The sequence below is a fragment of the Ptychodera flava genome, chromosome 15 (genome assembly GCF_041260155.1).
Source record: "Ptychodera flava strain L36383 chromosome 15, AS_Pfla_20210202, whole genome shotgun sequence".
Lineage (NCBI taxonomy): Eukaryota > Metazoa > Hemichordata > Enteropneusta > Ptychoderidae > Ptychodera > Ptychodera flava.
In genome coordinates this window covers 25557613-25576815 of record NC_091942.1, presented here as the reverse complement: position 1 = coordinate 25576815, position 19203 = coordinate 25557613, and the positions used below count along the sequence as shown (strand labels likewise).

Genomic DNA, 19203 nt, shown 5'->3' with positions numbered 1-19203 from the left:
AAACTCTTGACAATTACATAAGGCCACTCTATAAAAATGGCCAATTTTCAGTCAACTGCGGCCAGCGTGCATTTTCTCAATATTGTTTGACCATGCTATACTGTCTATGGTTTGACTGTGCACAAACCAACCTTCTTGTGACAAGATGCTGTGCAGTACCCTGCTGAATGAAATAGCTCCCAATTATGCAGTGGTGTATTAAAGAGATACAATACTTGCTTGGATAAGTAGTGGCCGAGATTTTCAAACCCCACCCCATCCCCCACCCTCCGCCCGACACTGCTATGGAATTATACACATGGGCAGTTTAAATTGACGTATGCACTCACCTCGCTATGGAATAATCCTCTCTATTAATAATAGAGGACCATTTATAGCAAGGAATCTAGTCTGTTTCATTGAAGTCTCACAATTGGTCCATCAGATGTTTGTTTGTTTGCTTGCTTGCTTGTTTGTTTTTATTACTTGTTTTTTGTTTATTCTGCTTTTGCTCTTCTGATTTTTTTATTTTTCCATCTCACAATTGATTAATCAGTCTTTTGTTTACTTGTGTTGTTTTACCTTTTCTGTTTTGTTTATTCGATCTATTTTTATCTTGTTTTTTTTAGATTTTTTTTATTTTCTATTTTTTATTTACTTGTTTACTGTTATTCATTGCCTGTGATTATAGCCGAACGCGCCAGGCGTTCCTTCCGCTCTTGCCAGGATGAACTGCAGAGGACGCTGTCCTGTTGCGTGCGAGCACAAAATCAGAGGCTATCAAACATGGCGGCCTCCACCGAAAAGAAGTTTGATCTCGTGGTATTTGGTGCAAGCGGCTTTACCGGCCAATTTGTTGTTGAGGAAGTTGCAAGAGTCACTGAAGACCCTAACTTTAAATGGGCGGTAGCAGGTCGCAGTGAGTCAAAGATGACGGCCGTTCTTAAACAGGCCGAGTTGCGAACAGGTGGGAACTGTAGTAGTGCAGTACAAAGTACAACCCTCGTCAGTTACTTTATTGCGCAACAACACATTTAAAGCTCAAAGTTATATTAACAAAGTTGTATGAGCTGCTGTTTAGGAAGACTAAGCAGTATATTTACCACAGTCACTTGCGGTTTAAGTACACGGCAAACGCCCCTAGCCTTTGCCGCCAGAGGGGCTGTCTGCCTTGTCAGTGACAGTGTACAAATCCATACCCACTACGCCACGTTAGTCTGGCGGCACGCCCCCTCGACGCGTCAACGTCACTGCCAATTTACAAATAATATACGACAGCCTGTTAGAGTATGCGGTTTGTCTATGTATATTCATAAAGCTACCACCGAGAAAGTCTAAAATAGCACGAGAAGTCTTATGAAGGGACCGACCGTAGGTAATAGCGGAACAGCGTTATCGTTCCGGTTGTGTCGATACCTAAACGGAACGCCAAAGTCCACAGTCCAAAGTCCACTTTATCACAGTCCCTCTGTGTGACTTTATGTAGATCTACATCAGGGTTTTGTGGATGAAGAACCAAAGCAGTTTGTCTACAGATATTGTCCACACCAGACATGACTGTACTCTCCAAATTGTTTTATTGTTTGAAGTTTAAACTTTTTGTGAGTACAAAGATATCAAAAGTTATGTTTTTACTTCAGCACAAAACAAAACCAGCATATGATGAAATTCCCCTTGAGTTAGTGAAAGTGTATTGTGTACCTTGGTTTTGTTATTCCATACAGTCACAAAACAATTCCCACCACATAACCTCCCTTACCAAAAATTATTTCTACTCAAATTGCCGTAAGTTTGCTGCAAATATGCAGCAAGCATATAGCTTGCAGGAAGGAGTTGCAGAAGTTTGCAGGTAGATGTGACCCTCCTGCAAACCCTTAAGTCAGTTTGCAGCAAATTTGCGGTAAACGACTAAGTTGCTGCAAATTTGCGGCAACCAGATTATTGCTGCAAATATGCAGCAACACATGATTGACATATTTCCCACTATTTCATTACCAGGGAGTACACACTACACACTGAGTACTGTTGCACTTCGTGACCAGTCATGTGTAAGCAACATAAAATTGATCTTTCATTTATATTTATGTTCCTTTATTTCATAACAGACATATCTACTTTTTAAATTATAATAACTGGTAATGCTAGATAATAGAACAGCTTCAGTTATGCTGGTGAAAGCATTGCATGGATATAGAGTGCATCTATAGTATATACTGTAGTGACATGATGTAATAAAAGTGCCCTTTGACAATCTGGTTGGGTAAATTATGGTTGGATCGAAAACTGAATTTTTAGGGAAACAAATTTTTGAAACAGGGACTTGTCTGTCTTGCAAGTTACACCCTGTATTTTCTGCGAATGATACCAAAATGCAAACAGTTTCGAACGAAATGTGCGTTTGATGATGGTCTGTAAGGACACGTCGTAGACTTTTGTTACTGCAAATCTGTACAGTAATGTTTCCGCTACTACCTCCAAGCAGAGTAGTGGCTGTGCTCCAAGCTATTCATCCCATCAATATAGTACATGTATACGGTACGTACAATGCACTGCAGTCTGCAGCTTACAGTCTGTCCCATCGATGCCGCTGACAAAATCTCGCCTTCTGATAACATGGGTCGAGGTAAAAGGCTTTTGTCCATGTTTTCAGCGTTAGAGTTGTATTGCCGAGCACAAATTTGAGATTTAGGATTACACTCCATCCCGAGTCGCTGTACGAAAATTCAAAGCGCCGCTTCACCAACGTCCAACACGTCCTGTGTATCAGCTGCGAGCAGCCGACATGTTTACACTCTCCGGTCACGGTTCATCAAGGTCAGTTCGCGCATTGATATTGAATCTTCATGCTAAAAGAATTTTACTCTCTTTTTAGTCTTTCCATGATAAAAATAACCATTTTCATTAAACTAATAAATTAAATGCTATATTAAGTATGAAATATAACGGATTGGTGCAGATGTAGAGTCAATTCCAGCATTTAAAAACGGGACTACATTATCAATCGCGTAATGATTTATAGATCGCACTTCCGTTATCGTCATGAGGCTTGATCGGCGCGAAGTTAGATTTTAGTACCATCGGCCAGTGTCGGCTGCGTACTTGTGAGCAGGGAGTTTTCTAGTGGACAATTTCGTGATCTTTCTATGGAATCGCCAGCCAAATGATATCACATAGTTGCAAAAACGTGTATACAGTACCAGGGACAGGCGGAGTTCTAAATTTGTGAACGCGAGCGGCAGTAAAGATGCCGACTATATTTTCTGAGTACGGTATTTACACACAGCACGGTGAGACCTGCAACCGGACCGGGAATCGTCCAGCGTCTCGAGCCGTTCAGAAATGTAAGTCAATGTACCGTTCGTCTGTACATCGATCGCTATAATTATGTTCTGTAATCGTTGTATTGCAATCTTACCTAAAGATAAATTTTCGTTGAGTACTGATTCATACTGAATTCACTTTCGTTTCACAACAGTTAATACTTACAGTAAGTGCTAGAGATTTTTGCAGATTGTCGCCGTCGTGTATGTAAACAACATACGGCGAGTGTCCGCTGTCGGACATTTTAATCATTATTAATTTAATTTCGATCATGAATATTTATGCATTTTCTGCTTCAATTTTTCAACTTGATTTTGTCTCATTTTCAAATAATTATCGATTTCTTTCATGAAATTTACAATGTTTGGTCAAACGGTAAAGACTTACACTCTTCCCTGAACGATTTATATTTTTCAGAATCCATTGCTGGTACACTAAAGGGGACAAGAAATTCAGAGAACAGAAAGCCAAATCGCAGCCTTTGACAGTAATGTAAATGTTACATGAAACTTCTCAAGTCAAAAGAAAATCTTGACATGATCATGACACTTATGTGGCATGAAATGAACATGGCATATAAAATAAATTGTACCACAATTGAATTTAACCTTTTTTTCTCTGTCATCTTTTTGTTTATAATAACTTTATTTGCGCTGACCATTGTTTCTCGTGAAACTGGTATTTCAGAGTTTAGTTGGATAATAATATTTATATATTGGCGGACTGTGGACAGCACAAGATGTGTTTTATCCAACTAAACTCTGAAATACCAGTTTCACGAGAAACAATGGTCAGCGCAAATAAAATAATTTGCTGTATGGAGTTTGCGGCAAATTTTCAGTAACATTCAAATTAATTTGCCGCAAGTTTGCTGCAAGGATTGTGCCGCAAATTTGCTGCAAAGAGTTTGCAGCAACGTTGCAGCAGGGAGTTTGCTGCATATTTGCAGCAAGTTCACAAGAAACCTAATTTGCATCTGAAAAATGAACCACCCGCATATTTGCGGCAAATAGTTTGCTGCAAATTTACTGCAAAGCTTGCGGCAAATTTGCAGTAACAGTTTGCGGGAGGCCTAAAATTTCGGTAACTCACTCATATAATATGTGCACACATGTTCTAAAAAAATATGCAGATAATATTTCCTGCCGCCATGCTGATTTCTCATAGGCACCAGATTTTTCCAATCTACTAGCCAAAATTTTTACTTTGTCACCTTCTCCAGTACCAGCATGGCGACTGTATTAATGTCTTTATGTTACAACAATTTTTGTTTGACTTCCACTGCCAACATGTGCTAGGGTTGGAATACATGAGTTTTGTTCGTTTTTGTCAGGGAAATCACTGGATGGTATTGAGGTACTGATTGCAGATGTAACAGATGAAGACTCCATGGCTGCATTGTGTAAACAGACCAAACTGCTCCTGAATTGCGTTGGACCTGTAAGTTTTCATCAGCTAGCTCTGCATCCAAGTGGGGTATTTTTATGTAGGAACAAAATGGGTTTTTTTTCTGTTTATGGTGATATCTATAATTATTCTATTTTCAGTGAATTTTATCATATCTGCCATTTTTTTCTAAAAAAAGTTCTTCTCAGAAATTTAACCCTGGATTTGCTTAAAGTTTGATTTGTAGGTTCTTACAGGTGCTTTTACATATCATATCTATTAAACTTTAAATGAAATGAGTGATATTAAAATTTTGAGAAAAATGAATTGTATGATTTTTAGAATAGTGATTACCTTGCTAGTTAGTCAAGTGTCTGGCTAAAAATGAACCTCCTGTATGTATGTATATAAATAAATTGCCACTTTAAAACATTTAAATCAATTATTATTAACATACAGATCAATTTCAAGCACCATAGTTCTTTGTGTTAATTAGAGGCTATTCACTTTTGAATAGATGAAAAAACAAAATTATATTTCCTGAGAATATTTTTATGAATTTTGATTGAATAATTTATTTTTAGAAATCACCCAATTATGGCTTCAAATTTAATATTTCTTCAATTTTTTCACGCTTTCGTTTTTTCAATTATTGCAAATCTACCCATACATGTAGTTTGACTTTGCCTTAACCCTTTGAGTGCCAAAGTCAAGTTTCGTTGCCTTTATAAAATATACCCAAGTCAATATTTTTTCAGATTTTTGCCAAAATTTTGATAAAAAAACTGTAGTTAATGAAATGTGATGTCCGCATTAGGGGACGACTGCATTAACTTCCATGGTACCTGAAACCCGAGTCCTTGCCTGAGCAACTTTGGTGACAAACAGAAGACTTTTAATCCCCAAGGTGTTAATGTTCCATTGTTATGTTTATCTAATCCAGCTGGTGCTATTGTAGTGCCATTGTAGGAAAGGCAGGTCTGTGAAATTGATCCTCTAGGGAAGTAGGGTATTCCTAAGTTAATGGAGCCTTCCGTAATGGTTTGGTCCAAAATCATCAAGAGAATTTCAGAAAAATTCATAAAAACTGGTGAATGGTGCACCAAAATTTTGGCGGGAAAAATTACAGCATTCACGGGTTAAAAAGATATTTTCAAGCTTACTTCCAGACATAGTCAGGCTTTGTAGATAGAACTGATCAGTATGAGACTGAGTTTAGTATAGATACATGTCATTTTAATGTCAATAGAATGTGTAATCAATTTGTGTAATCAATGTGTAATTTTTTTGTTAACCATTCACAGTACCGATTTTGGGGTGAACAAACTGTGAAGGCTTGTGTTGAAAATGGAGCACATCATATCGACATCAGTGGAGAACCGCAGGTAACAATATGAGACTAATATTCTTATGTACTGAGGAAAATTAACCCATTTCCTTGTGAACCTCTAACTTACCATCCTGCCAAGCAATAGTGTTAATCAAAGAATCAAAAAAATATTTTGTCTATCTTGGCATGGTCGACTCATATACAAGAGTATAATGTAATTGTGCTCGTCATGGTAGTGTGAGCTGACCCCTAGAAGTCCCTTGACTTTGCTGGCTATTATAGTCGTGCCAGCAGCTTATTGACTACGCATGCGCAGATTCATAATATACTATGTGAGTAACCGGAAGTGTACCCTACTTTCATGGGCGCCGCCATGTTTTTTGAGTACTTGTAAATAAACAAATACGAAACATGCAAATTATTATTTTATAACATGCCATTAATAAAATATTTCTCTTTTATTATCCAGTAAGCATTATTATCCACCTTGTCGCTGATACAAAATATCGTTGATATCACGTCTAAAAAAATGGAAAAAGGAAGAAAAGTGTCGTGCATATGAACGAGGGATATGCAAAGAGTGCTGGGATTGAATTTTAGAAAAGCGCCCCCTGTGTCAATAACTAGATTCAAAAAATTGCCAGTTTTGAGACAGAAAGCAAGTGGGAGGAGGCCATTGCAGTTACCATTGCAATGATAATGATGGCACAATACGCGTACGTCCCTTGTTAAACGCATAGGCTATTATCATGGTAAAAATTGCCAATTTTTTGTTCAATATTGTTACACATTACAGAAAATCTATACCTGCACCACTGCAGGGTTTGATGTCGTGTACGTACATGAACTACTTTCATCAGAGGGTAACTTGGCATAGTAGTCATACAAACGTATATGAAACTTTAATTCTATTTTATCATAATTCAAAAAATACAAATCACATTGCCGATCTTAACCCCTGGCGCGACACCAAGGGCTGAGCCCTATGTAATATTATAGAAGCACATAATATTTGATTTCACTGTCTTGGCAGGATAATAACTCCTTGATGTTAGCTTCTAGGTACCCTTAAAATCAATGTGATTTCAACTGACTTTGCATGATCATGGTTGTTAAATGCTAGCAGCAGTGTTCAATTGAAATAATATTTGTTCACTTAAACCTCCACTGTCCAAGCATCCATTGCATTAAAGGTATACTGTCACCTGTTCCAATTTTGCCACAGTTACCATGGAAAGAGAAAATCTAACCAATCACAAATTTTAAGCGGTTGGCCGCCTTTTAGAAATCAGCGCCCTCACATGGGCATTTTGAATACCAAGGAACGCCCCTTTGACCATATATGGGCGTATTTAGAATACAGGTGACTGTATACCTTCAACGTAAAAATGAACAGGAATGTAAATGATGTGAAAACTGAGACTTAACAACAAAGTGACCACTGTTACTATAGGGTTGGTATACACTCCTGGAATGTCCTTGACAGTCCTTTAACCCTTTGAGTGCCAAAGTCCATTTTTGTCGCATTTATACTTTACAACGCCAACAACGTCTTTCAGATCTAGACAATTTTTTTTCCCCAAAATTTTGGTTAAAAAGTGCATGCATGCCAATAAAAATTTATGTCCATTTGGTCCAAAATCATGGAAAAAATGACAGGAAAATTCAAAAAAATTGTAAAATGTTGCCCTGATGTTTTTTGGGGAAAAATTACAGTGCTTAAAGGGTTAATTTCATGTAAGGGACCTTGAGTGTATGGACCCTTTACATGGCAAACAAAACATATTGCGTTTGAATTATGGCACAAGAAATCTGATTGGTCAAAAGACTGAGATTATTATCAGAGTGTAAAAATGGTATAATACCCAAGGTTATTGGACTGAGTGTCACTATATAATTATTTGATTTAGTTGATACCAAAAAAATGCTGTATGATGAAATTCAATATGTTACAGAAGTAGTTGCATGTAATTAACACTTGAAATGTCTTTTTCTGCTTGTTTTCAGTTTCTTGAAAAAATGCAACTGAAATACCACGACAAAGCTAAAGAGAATAATGTTTATGTGGTAGGAAGCTGTGGTTTTGATAGCATTCCAGCTGACATGGGTGTTGAGTTTATGCGACAAAAATTTCCAGGTGCTTAGATATTTTGATTTCTATGTTTTGATATTGTCAGAAATGGAATTATTTCACAGGTGCACTGAAAGTGAAACAGTGTTAAATAAATCGTCCAATAACATTGACATCATGACCACATAGCCAAGTTCATTCTGAAGTCAAACATGACAGCTATATCGTTTCTCTGTATGATATGGCTTGCATACTTTGCAAATGATACAACCTGTTTGCTACAAAGCTAGCCATACTTTACAGCAGTGCCTTGGTTGATTATAAAGTACAACCCTCAGTATTCAGTACGCTGTACATTTACTCTCATCACAGAAATTTACAAGGTTGGGGCAAATTGATATCTTCTTTAGACTATTGATAATTTTTCTACGTCGCCAGGTTAATTTTTATCTCCCATAGCCATAAGTACATATGGCAATGGAAGCTATTCTTATAGGCTAGGGAACTGTCTGTATGTCTGTATGTCTGTCCGTCAACATCAAAAACTCCAAAACCGCTGCACATTTCATCTTGATATTTGGTGTGTACATGGATGATGGGCTGTAGATGAGATTTTGTTCAAATGAAGTTGTCATTGCCAAAAATATGCAAATTAAGTGAAAAAATGTAAAAACAGTAAAAATTGAAAAACTCAATAACCACTGAGCAGATTACATGAAAAATTAGCATGTAACTACTTTGGGCTGACCTGAAATGATTGTGCACATCTTGGGTCAGTATCTTGGACTTGCTTTTTTCATGAATTTTTTTGTAATTTTCTCCCATTTTTGGTCAAAAAATCTTCTTCTCTGAAACACAAGTCCGATTGATTTAAAACTTGGTATGGAAGTGCATAGGAGTGACCTTTCCCAAATTTGGGCAAATCGTGGTGAAATTTGCATATTTTTAGTTTACACGTCCATAGACTCCCATGTATAAGGCCATGAAAAATAAAAATTTAGTTTCTCATCGTATTCATATTGCAAAAAGGATGCAGTGACACAATTTTTAGTCCCCACAGATGAAGTCCAGTGGGCTTATAGATTGGGTCATGTCCGTCTGTTCGTCCATCCGTTCACGCAGATATCTCAGATATTTTGACAAAATGTCATGTGACCTCGATGACCTTTGACCTCAAATATACATATTTGTCCATAACTCAGTAACCACAAGTGCTACCACCCTTCATATATGGTATGATGGGACACCTTATGACGCCACATATTGTACGTCATTAATTATGTGCATATCTAATTTTGAGCGAGCCAATAGAGCTAGAGGTCTGATTTTTGGTATATAGGGATAACTTAGCAATACAATTTTTTTGACAAAATGTCACCTGACCTTGGTGACCTTTGACCTCAAATATACATATTTGTCCATAACTCAGTAACCACAAGTGCTACACCCTTCATATTTGGTATGATTGGACACCTTATGACACCACATACTGTACCTCATTAATTATGCACATATCTCATTCTGAGCAAGCCAATAGAGCTGGATGTCTGATTTTTGGTATATAGGGATAACTATAGGAGAAAATTTTTTGACCAAATGTCATGTGACCTCGATGACCTTTTACCTAAAATATATGTTTATGTCGATAAATAAGTAACCACAAGTGCTATGTCCTTTGTATTTAGTAGGATGGGAGACCTTATGACAACACACGCTTTACCTCATTAATTTTGCACACATCTAATTCTGGGCAAGCGAATAGAGCTAGAGGTCTGATTTTTTGGCATATAGGGATTGATTAGCAATATAATTTTTTTTTCAAAATGTCATGTGACCTCGATGACCTTTGACCTTGATTATACATATATATGCATATCTCAGTAGCCACAAGTTCTATACCCTCCAATTTGATAGGATATTAGACCTTAAGATGTCACATCTTGTACCTCATTTATTATGCGCATATGTATTTCTTGGCTGGCCAATACTGCTAGAGGTCTGATCTTTTTTCCCGATTTAGAACCATAACTTAGACATGCCTCATGTGTTTCAAATTGGGAACAACGACATAGACCTTTGTGCCCATAGATCTCAACATATACACTCCAGTGATACTTCTTAAAGACCACATTTCCCTGCCCCAACAAGACTCATACTCCTATTACAAGTGGGGACTATGTCATTGTCAATGACTTGTTGAGTTAATGGTTGTATCACAGTATTCGATATTTCTAATTCTGTATTTTTTCATTTTATATTCTGAATAAATACATTAAACATATTCACTGTCTCCAGTACATTACATTTAAGTATTTTCACTTCATGCACTTTATCCCTTTCACACATGTTCAAATATCTGACCAGAGAACAAACACTAAATAGTCCAGGATGGGAGCTACAGTGTCATTGACGCTATTTTTATCATTTGTTATGATAAAGACAGAATGGTAATATTAACATTGTTAATTTTGCATATTTGTTACTTTGCAGGAGAAGTGAACACAGTGGAAAATTATTTGACATTTCATACTGGTTCCAAGGTAACAAGAAAAAGACTTGAGCAGATGGAATACTACATCTAGGACTTTTGCTGTCTTTTGCCAATTTTTAATTTTCAAGAAGTTTGTAAAGCATTTGTGTGATTGAATTTGTAGTTCTTATTTGCTATACGTGTATTTATGTAAATATGTGTGTATATATGTATGTATGGATGGAGGGATGTATTTATGTACATGTATTTATGTATGTATGTATGTATCTATCTATCTATGTGTGTTTGTATGTATGTTATATCTACTGGTGTGTAATGATGTGCAGATTGGTATGAATGTTGGTAATCTGTGATATTACAGTGCAATGTCCAGAATACATGTACTCATTATCCAATGTTAGCATTGTTTGAGTGTTTGTTGACAGTGTCATTGCCAGAGTCATTGACATTGCATTTTTGCTATTTTTCATCAAAAAGATTTGAAAATCATCCACAGTAACCTTTATAAGCTGCTTGTCGAATAGCTGTCAAAATTGATATATAGGTTGATAGAGCTGATCTTATTCAGCTTACAAGGCATGATGAAATTTGCAAATTTAAAAATTTTAGGCAAAGTTTGTCATTTTTGGTCATTTTTGTTCTTCTGAGAAAACTTGTTCAGATGGATACTGAAATATGCATATTTAATTGTTTTGACAGAAATTTTTCATTTTTTGTGCGGTCTTTTCTGAAACAGACTAACCAATACCGGTAGCTAATCTTATCTGAAGGTGCTTCGACAAACTCATTCACATTAATTCAAAGACAGTTAAATTTGCATGTTTGAATTTTACAGGCCAATTTGTTCATTTTTGACCGAATTTAATCTTTATTGAAACAGCTTTCAATATCTTCTTATAATTTTTAAATGAAAATTTAAATGTTGTCATCTTTTGAATTCTTAAATCCTTACGGATTCACCATTATGAAAAGTTGGTAATTTATGAAAATGGCAATATTAGATATAACCAACAACCCTGTAATTTTCATTATAGTGTCTCTACCTGATTACTTTTTAGGGTATGGTAATCCATTATGCTACATGGCAGTCAGCAATACACGGCTTTGCTGATCAGGACAAATTAAAAGAAATTCGAAAAGTGTTAAATACGCAGCCTCTGCCCAAGTTGAAACCAAGGCTTCAAAGAAGGTAAGTTGATATTCCATTATGATTTGTTGGAATGAAAGGAAAAGCAAAACAAGAAAAGTTTGGAAATATGAATAAAATATCTTTTTCTTGTAATTAAAACTTGATTCTCAGATGTCAAGTCATGCTTTTTGAAGCCCTTGTAAAGATCAAGTCACTTTGTTCATCTGCCATTTTGTACACTTGCTTGTGTTTGGCTACACCCTCCAACTTCTATTTACCTTCATCGATTTCCACATGTCTTCATTCAGAAATTCCTGTGAAATTTATTATGCATCCTTTGCCTTTAGTTTTGGTGTATTTTATTTATTGATTTGAATCAGGCTCTAGGCCCATAGAAATAAAAAAGCATTATTGTATTGTGTTTAATTGCGTTTTCTGTCATTACAACAAAACATCCAGTAAGCAAATGGTCTAGAACAAAAGAAAATGAAAAACATTACGGTACTATAAAACCTGTCTCCAAAGCCAGCACCAGAATGAGATCTGTGTGTGTAGATATAAACACTCAATATATAAAACTTGTCAGATCTGTTGATTCTGTTGATAAAATTCAAGATATCCTTATTCATTAACTCACAAGAAGATACAGAAAGTATAAAATATAACAAATATAGTACTTGCTATGATGCCAAGACAAATTAAAAAGTTTTCCCAAAACAAACATTATATGCTACATGGACTTTTGTCGAATGAACTTTTTGCAAAAGTAGACCAAAGGGGACAAAAATAAAGATTTGTGCAAAAGAATTGGAATAACCTAACTCAGCTAGGGCAGAACAGTAAGCAAACATTCAGGAAGAAAGTTACCACAAGTATACAATGAATGCAGTTTTACATGAAGTAGCCAAATATGGAAACACAAAGATATTTGTATTTATCAATAAAAAAGCTTCTGCCCATTAAAGGGACAAAGTTGGCCATTTTTTCATGAATTTTGTTTGCCTAGAATTCTATTCGTCCCCTTGCCTCCGTACCTCCGACCCACTACCGTCTAGTCTCGTGAGCAGTATTTCGAGCTAGAGTTTTAAAAACTGCTCATTTGAATGTCAATGGTCGCCAACTGAGACCCTGACGTCACTAGCATCCCTTTCAAAGTCAATCACTGAAAATGACCCTCTCATGATTGGCCTATGACTTGGTTGGGCAGAGCTAATTAATATGATGTCAAATATGTTAATTGTGTTGACACTGCAGCTCTGCCCAACCAAGTCATAGGCCAATCATGAGAGGGTCATTTTCAGTGATTGACTTTGAAAGGGACGCTAGTGACGTCAGGGTCTCAGTTGGCGACCATTGACATTCAAATGAGCAGTTTTTACAACTCTAGCTCGAAATACTGCTCACGAGACTAGACGGTAGTGAGTCGGAGGTACGGAGGCAAGCGGACGAATAGAATTCTAGGCTAGAATTTTGTTTGATACGAGATACTACTTATATTGTTTGACATGTTGAAAGATACTGAATGAATGAGTGACCATGCATATATTTGAACCCAGATTTAGACACGACAAATGAAACCATGGTGAGAATTATTTAATAAATAGTCATGACCATTTATTCATTCTCACAATGGTTTCATGTATGGTCACCCGTTGATCCAGTATCTTTCAACATGTCAAACAATACAAGTAGCATCTCGTATCAAACGAAATTCATGAAAAATGGCCGACTTTGTCCCTCTAAGTCAGATGTTGGGATATTGAAGTGTTTGATGCTCCAAATCATAATCACACTAACCATTTTTTTCTGATCATAAATGATAAATCTTGTTCAACACTATAGAAGCAACAAATATGAAAAAGTAATTGCAAGTCTACTGGATGGACTGATGATAATGAAATCTTCAGCATAGCAATTATGATTAAACAGTCTGCCACTCTTCAGATAACCAGAGTTACACAAATCAAACAAAACTGGTGAGAGAATGCCTCCGTTGTGGACAACATGTAAAACATTCAAAGCAGAGGAAACTGCTTATCGCCATTTGACACACACTTTTTGAAACTACAGCAAAAGACAATCAATTATACAAAAATTGAAAGAACCCCTCTCAGTAGGTTCTTAAACAATTTTACCAAAAGAATATTGTCAAAGGACCTCTGTACTCACTTTACCTGGTATTATGCTATGTACGTCTTCCATACGATCCATGTCTATAGTAGCTATGTGCCATTGGCCCTATTTTCTAACTTCAGATTTAGATGTGTATTATAAATGTAGTTTGAGTTGATGGAGAGTGTGACACAGAATTGTATATTTAATACTTAATTATCAGATATGACATTTTAGCATACTATATACGCATTACATGTAGCTTGCATTTAGCTTTACATGCCTCATATATTGAAAGTTGCATGCTCTGGATCCAATGGTACAATCCTGGTATATCCAATTATCTACACCAAATCTACCCAGATGATTTAGAAATAAAAGAAACAACTGAAAGTGTGGACTCGGCATCATACCTAAACGTATTTCTTGAAATTAGACAAAATACACTATATACTAAGCTGTATGACAAAAGAGACGATTTCAATTTTGAAATCATAAACTTTCCCTTTTTGTCGAGCAATATACCATCATCTCCAGCTTATGGTGTGTATATTTCACAACTCCTTAGATACAGTAGAGCATGCAATTCATATGAAGACTTTCGAGTTAGACACAGCCTATTAGCTCAAAAGTTAGTGAGGCAAGGATTCTCAGAAAGTAGATGCGTGAAATCATTTAAGAAGTTCTATGGTAGATACAGAGATGTTGTATCAAAATATGACCTGTCTGTTACTCAAATGATGAGTGACAGCATACCAAATTTTGACTCACAAAAGTAATTTGGTGAATTCACCAAATAACAATGGATTTGTCGCTTTGGGTCAATCTTGACGGGTGCAGCTAGCTGGCAGGGTACGCTTACCCATTCCGGACACCTGGTACCACCACTATTTCGTGGTTCAAGATGACCCCATTGCCTTTGTCATTTTCGATATGTTCCTTGGACCTGGTAAATTTCATAGTTACCTTGAATGAGAATGATATTGGACCTGATTTGATGTCTATTGTTAATGAAGTTGCTGGCTGCATAGTTATCATTTGACTGAAAGTGATCCAGATCTATTTTAACTTGACAATTCCGGAATTTAAAAATGATCAAATTACATGTTTTACATAGGAAACACTGGTTTAAAAAAATATTATGCATAAAAAAATGGGCATGTCAGTTGTCTATATGTCTGACTGTATTCTGCAAAATCTTAAGATCCACTGCATTTACAGTATAACTGTAGTATTTGTTATGCAGATGCATCCTTGGTCATAGATGTGGCTTGGTTTAAATGAACACGTTGATTTGAAAATGTATGCAAGTGAAGTTGGAAATGTACGAATGGCCAAAATAAAACATTCTGGAGCAATGATTCTTGATGTTAAGTTTGTTGGTACCTTACTTAGAAATGATGCAATATAATAATGTAAGGTTATTCACAAAATACCGGGATTGATGTCCGAGTACATCGTGCAGCAGAGGTATTGTCCACAATGCGTAGCATCGAGGACATTACTGAAGCGTACGATGTACTCGGACATAAATTCCGGTATTTTGTGAATAACCTTATTATTATACACCTTCTCAGTCCAACTTAACCAGGAAAAATGTTGAAATTTAGGCGTTTTTGGGATGCTTCTCGCGCACTGCTTTGAGTGATCGCAAGCAGACCGGGAACGCGTTCAGTGCATCCGCTATTAAGCGCACAAAATGAAATTTCAACCCGCACTGCACAGTGCACTTGGTAGAATTGTCTATTGTTCATCGCTACATATTTTATTCTTTTTACAGAGGAATGGCATTTTTCAGCCCTGATGTCAATAAATGGTGTGTTCCATTTCTAGGTGCTGATGCATCTGTTGTACGGAGATCACAAAAATTCCATTATGAGAAAGAAACACAGAGACCAGTGAGTGCTTGTTGCCTTAAAAATTTACATATTTCATCACAATTTGGACAAATCTCAATAAGGGCATCTGTAGTCTAGTATACTGAATATCAAAGCTGTCCGATAAGCAGTTTTGAAGAAGATTTTGAAAGACTTTTTGACCAAAATTGACAAAATTTGCCTTAAAAACATAAATGTACATATTTCATCATAGTTTGAACAAATCTGAGTGAGGTCATCCCCTTGGACCTGTATATCAAAGCTGTCTGACCAGTGGTTATGAAGAAGATTTTTGACCAAAAAAAGCTTTTTGAGCTAATTTGCCTGTATATCTTCAACAATATTATAAACATGAAAAAAGACCTTTGCTATAATAATATGATGCATCTAGACACCAAATATCAAGTCTGTATGTACTGCAGTTCTCAAAATAGTGGACGGACATCCTCACAAATCGACATTTAATACAGACATAAATGTACATACATACAGACAGAGATACATGCAGACTGATGCTGGATACAGTACGGATACCCATCCAAATTGCTTCTATAGATTATAATTTATAATAGCTAAAAATCATCTTCTTTGGATCTCTTTATCTGATTGCTTTCATATGCAGGCTTGTGGAGATGATCAGACGAAGATTCGTTGAAATTGTGATATAACTGGCATACTTATATTTTTGGGGAATATTTGCTGGTTTGGTCAAACAAAATTTTTCTGGACAGTTAAGCTATTGTTAAATGTTAGCACCCAGGTAAAGCATACACTGATATACATTGTATGCTAATGATCACAGTTGGACTTTCTCATCTCCCAAAATAATCTACCGCACATTCAGAAATTTGCTTCAGATTCAAATGTGTCTGATGTTCATCAGTATTCTTTTCATTGACAAACCAGCCACACTTGTTATCTTAATTAGCTTAAATATCATTAAGGAGTGGGGATATAGGCTGCAAGGTTGCTTGTTTTTCCAATTACCTATTTTAACTTTTAATGTTTTGACTTTTTTCTTTACTATACAGATACAGTTTGGTGCCTATGTCACTGTTGCTGGTCTATTGTCCCTGATTTCATTGTTTGTATTTGGTTCGATATTTGGTATGCTTGCCAAATTTAAATTTGGTAGGACACTTTTGGAAAAGGTGAGTTAGATATACATCTGATAAATACTTGGTTTACTTTCAGAAAAATTATGTGTCAAACCAATTAAAGAAGGCTGTTTAAGCAGATGTTAGCAAATTCAATAGTCTAAAAATGACCTCCGTTTTTGTGAGGACACTTGAACTTGAAGAATTACTCAGTGGACTTATAAGCAAAAGTAAATTCAGTAATTTCTTGATCAGATTTGAACTCACAACATACATCACCAAGTCTCATAGAGAAGACATCACAGTCAAAACTGCTTGACTTATTCCTCACTTTTGAAAACCGTGGTTAATAGCCAAGCTAAGTTTTTACAATTTTTCTGACCGCGACCCTTACATACACGGTAAAGTTCATGAAGCACTCACTATAATACATTGCACAGTCTTTGTGAAACTGCGCTTTACACAGCCTTTGGGATAATTCTGTCCACCAGCAGAACTATCAACCCAGGATAGAAAATTCAATAATTTCTCAATAGGATTCAAACTCACAACATACTACACTTATACCGGTAGTCACCTAGCGAAGACATCACAAAATACTTAGGGATATTTGTCGATTAATATGTCTTAATAAAAATGTTCAGCAAAAATCTGTTCAAGAAAGTGTAACGATAGATATGATTGCTTTGTCTAGATATTCTATCCACAAACTTTTTTATCTTTTCATTTCACTGTTGTCCACTTCTTGTTATTATCCATCGGTCAGTATCCAAAGTTGTTCACTCTTGGACTTGTAAGTCATGAAGGGCCTTCAAGGGAACAGATGGAAGATGTTAGCTTTTCTATGACATTCTATGGAGAAGGATTCAGCAAAAAGGGAGAAAATACTGAGAAGCATGATATGAAAATGGTTACCAAGGTCACAGGACCAGGTAATAACTAATTCCTCAATTCCTAAAGCCTGAATACAAAATTTTCCAATAACTCTGATACATCAGCCTCCTTGAAGCATTCAAATTTGTCTGACTCTAAATACAAGGGAAGATCTTCTGTTGGAGGTGATTCTCATGCCAAAGTGAATGACTGGTCAGAGTATTAGCAATGTAGTTATACCAAGTTTGCTGGACCATGAACCAATTGCTGCAGCAAAAATTTACAACGTGAAAGATTATAGTTTATTTGCATCTGTCTACTCACTACAGAACCTGGTTATGTTACCACTCCTATTGCTATGGTACAGGCTGCTAAGATACTACTCTCAGAACAGAGTCTGTTACCAAACAGGTAGGACACAAAAAGCACACACTTTTTTCAAACTCTTATGAATTTATCGCATGCTCCATCAGTAATCACAGCAGTATAAAGTAAGCAATCAGCAAGATAAGCTGACATAGGTATATTACAAGATTTAGTCAGATAGTTGTTATGACACCCCGTTGTTACCTGCATATATACAGTGAATTGCTTTGAAGCATTGGCATTAGACGAACCAGACATATTGTCTAAATTAAGGTGTTGCCAACACTGTCAGGTGTAATTATCAGCTTAACAGTAATTCCAGTCGACCACAGAGAAATCAATTCTGCCGAAGTTGAAACATTGTCTTGCAGCGGGTCAGATGTAGGCAAAACAACTACACCTGAAAGTAAGTGATATGACTTGGACAGTGTTTGGACGTATGTGGTGCTGTTGTTTTGACTACGTCTGCCCTCCTGATAGCAGACAGTGTTTCAACTTTGGCAGAGTTGGTTCCTTTATGATCGACTCGTGTTACCGCTTAGCTGATAATTGCACCTGACAGTGTTGGCAATACCTCAATTTAGACAATATGTCTGGTTCGTCTAATGCCAATGCTTCAAAGCAATTCACTGTAAATTATTACACTTTTGACATGTAACTTTTGAAAGCACTCTAGACTAGGTGCCGTAATGCAAGGAAAATATTACTATCAAGTGTAGCTTCCATAATGTGGTGATTGGGACAAACCATTATACTGTATTTTTAGGTGGTGTTGATATTTCATGATTAATATTTGTTTCAGGGATGACATTTTGGAACCAACTCAGAATGTTTGATTAATAGCATATATTTATGAGCTTTGATTATGTGTAGCTTTTCTCTTCCTTTGCAGTGGTGGTGTGTACAGCCCAGGTGCAGCGTATGCCAAGACAACATTAATTGAAAAGTTGGTTGAGCATGGTATCAAGTTTACAGTCGTCAGCGAAGCTACCCAGAAATAACATGGAAACTTCTGTCAAACAAACCAACCACTATGGATAATGATAGAATCCCGCTTGATTGTAAACCAAAGAAATATGATAACTGAAATTTTTTGTAGCTTTATAGGGCAGGATAAAGTTGAATACAACATGATATATCGTAACACCATCCTGGGTGCATCAATAATTTG

At 36.3% G+C, this 19203-nt stretch overlaps 1 protein-coding gene across 1 annotated transcript; it reads left to right on the top strand.

Annotated features, from left to right (window-relative positions):
- The first annotated feature begins 724 nt into the window (after positions 1–724).
- Positions 725–19203, top strand: LOC139151669 (saccharopine dehydrogenase-like oxidoreductase). The gene is made up of 11 exons (XM_070724613.1): positions 725–946; positions 4634–4740; positions 5991–6071; positions 8024–8153; positions 10578–10627; positions 11637–11767; positions 15600–15717; positions 16728–16847; positions 17560–17725; positions 17996–18077; positions 18925–19203. The coding sequence occupies exons 1-11, from the start codon at positions 766–768 to the stop codon at positions 19031–19033; spliced, it is 1275 nt and encodes a 424-aa protein (XP_070580714.1). The 5' UTR covers positions 725–765; the 3' UTR covers positions 19034–19203.

Excerpts from the sequence above, each read along its gene's own strand:
- LOC139151669 (XM_070724613.1), top strand. The coding sequence starts at position 766 with ATGGCGGCCTCCACCGAAAAGAAGTTTGATCTCGTGGTATTTGGTGCA. Across the intron at positions 11,768-15,599 it reads AAACCAAGGCTTCAAAGAAG|AGGAATGGCATTTTTCAGCC; the intron begins GTAAGTTGATAT and ends TTCTTTTTACAG. Across the intron at positions 17,726-17,995 it reads TACCAAGGTCACAGGACCAG|AACCTGGTTATGTTACCACT; the intron begins GTAATAACTAAT and ends TACTCACTACAG.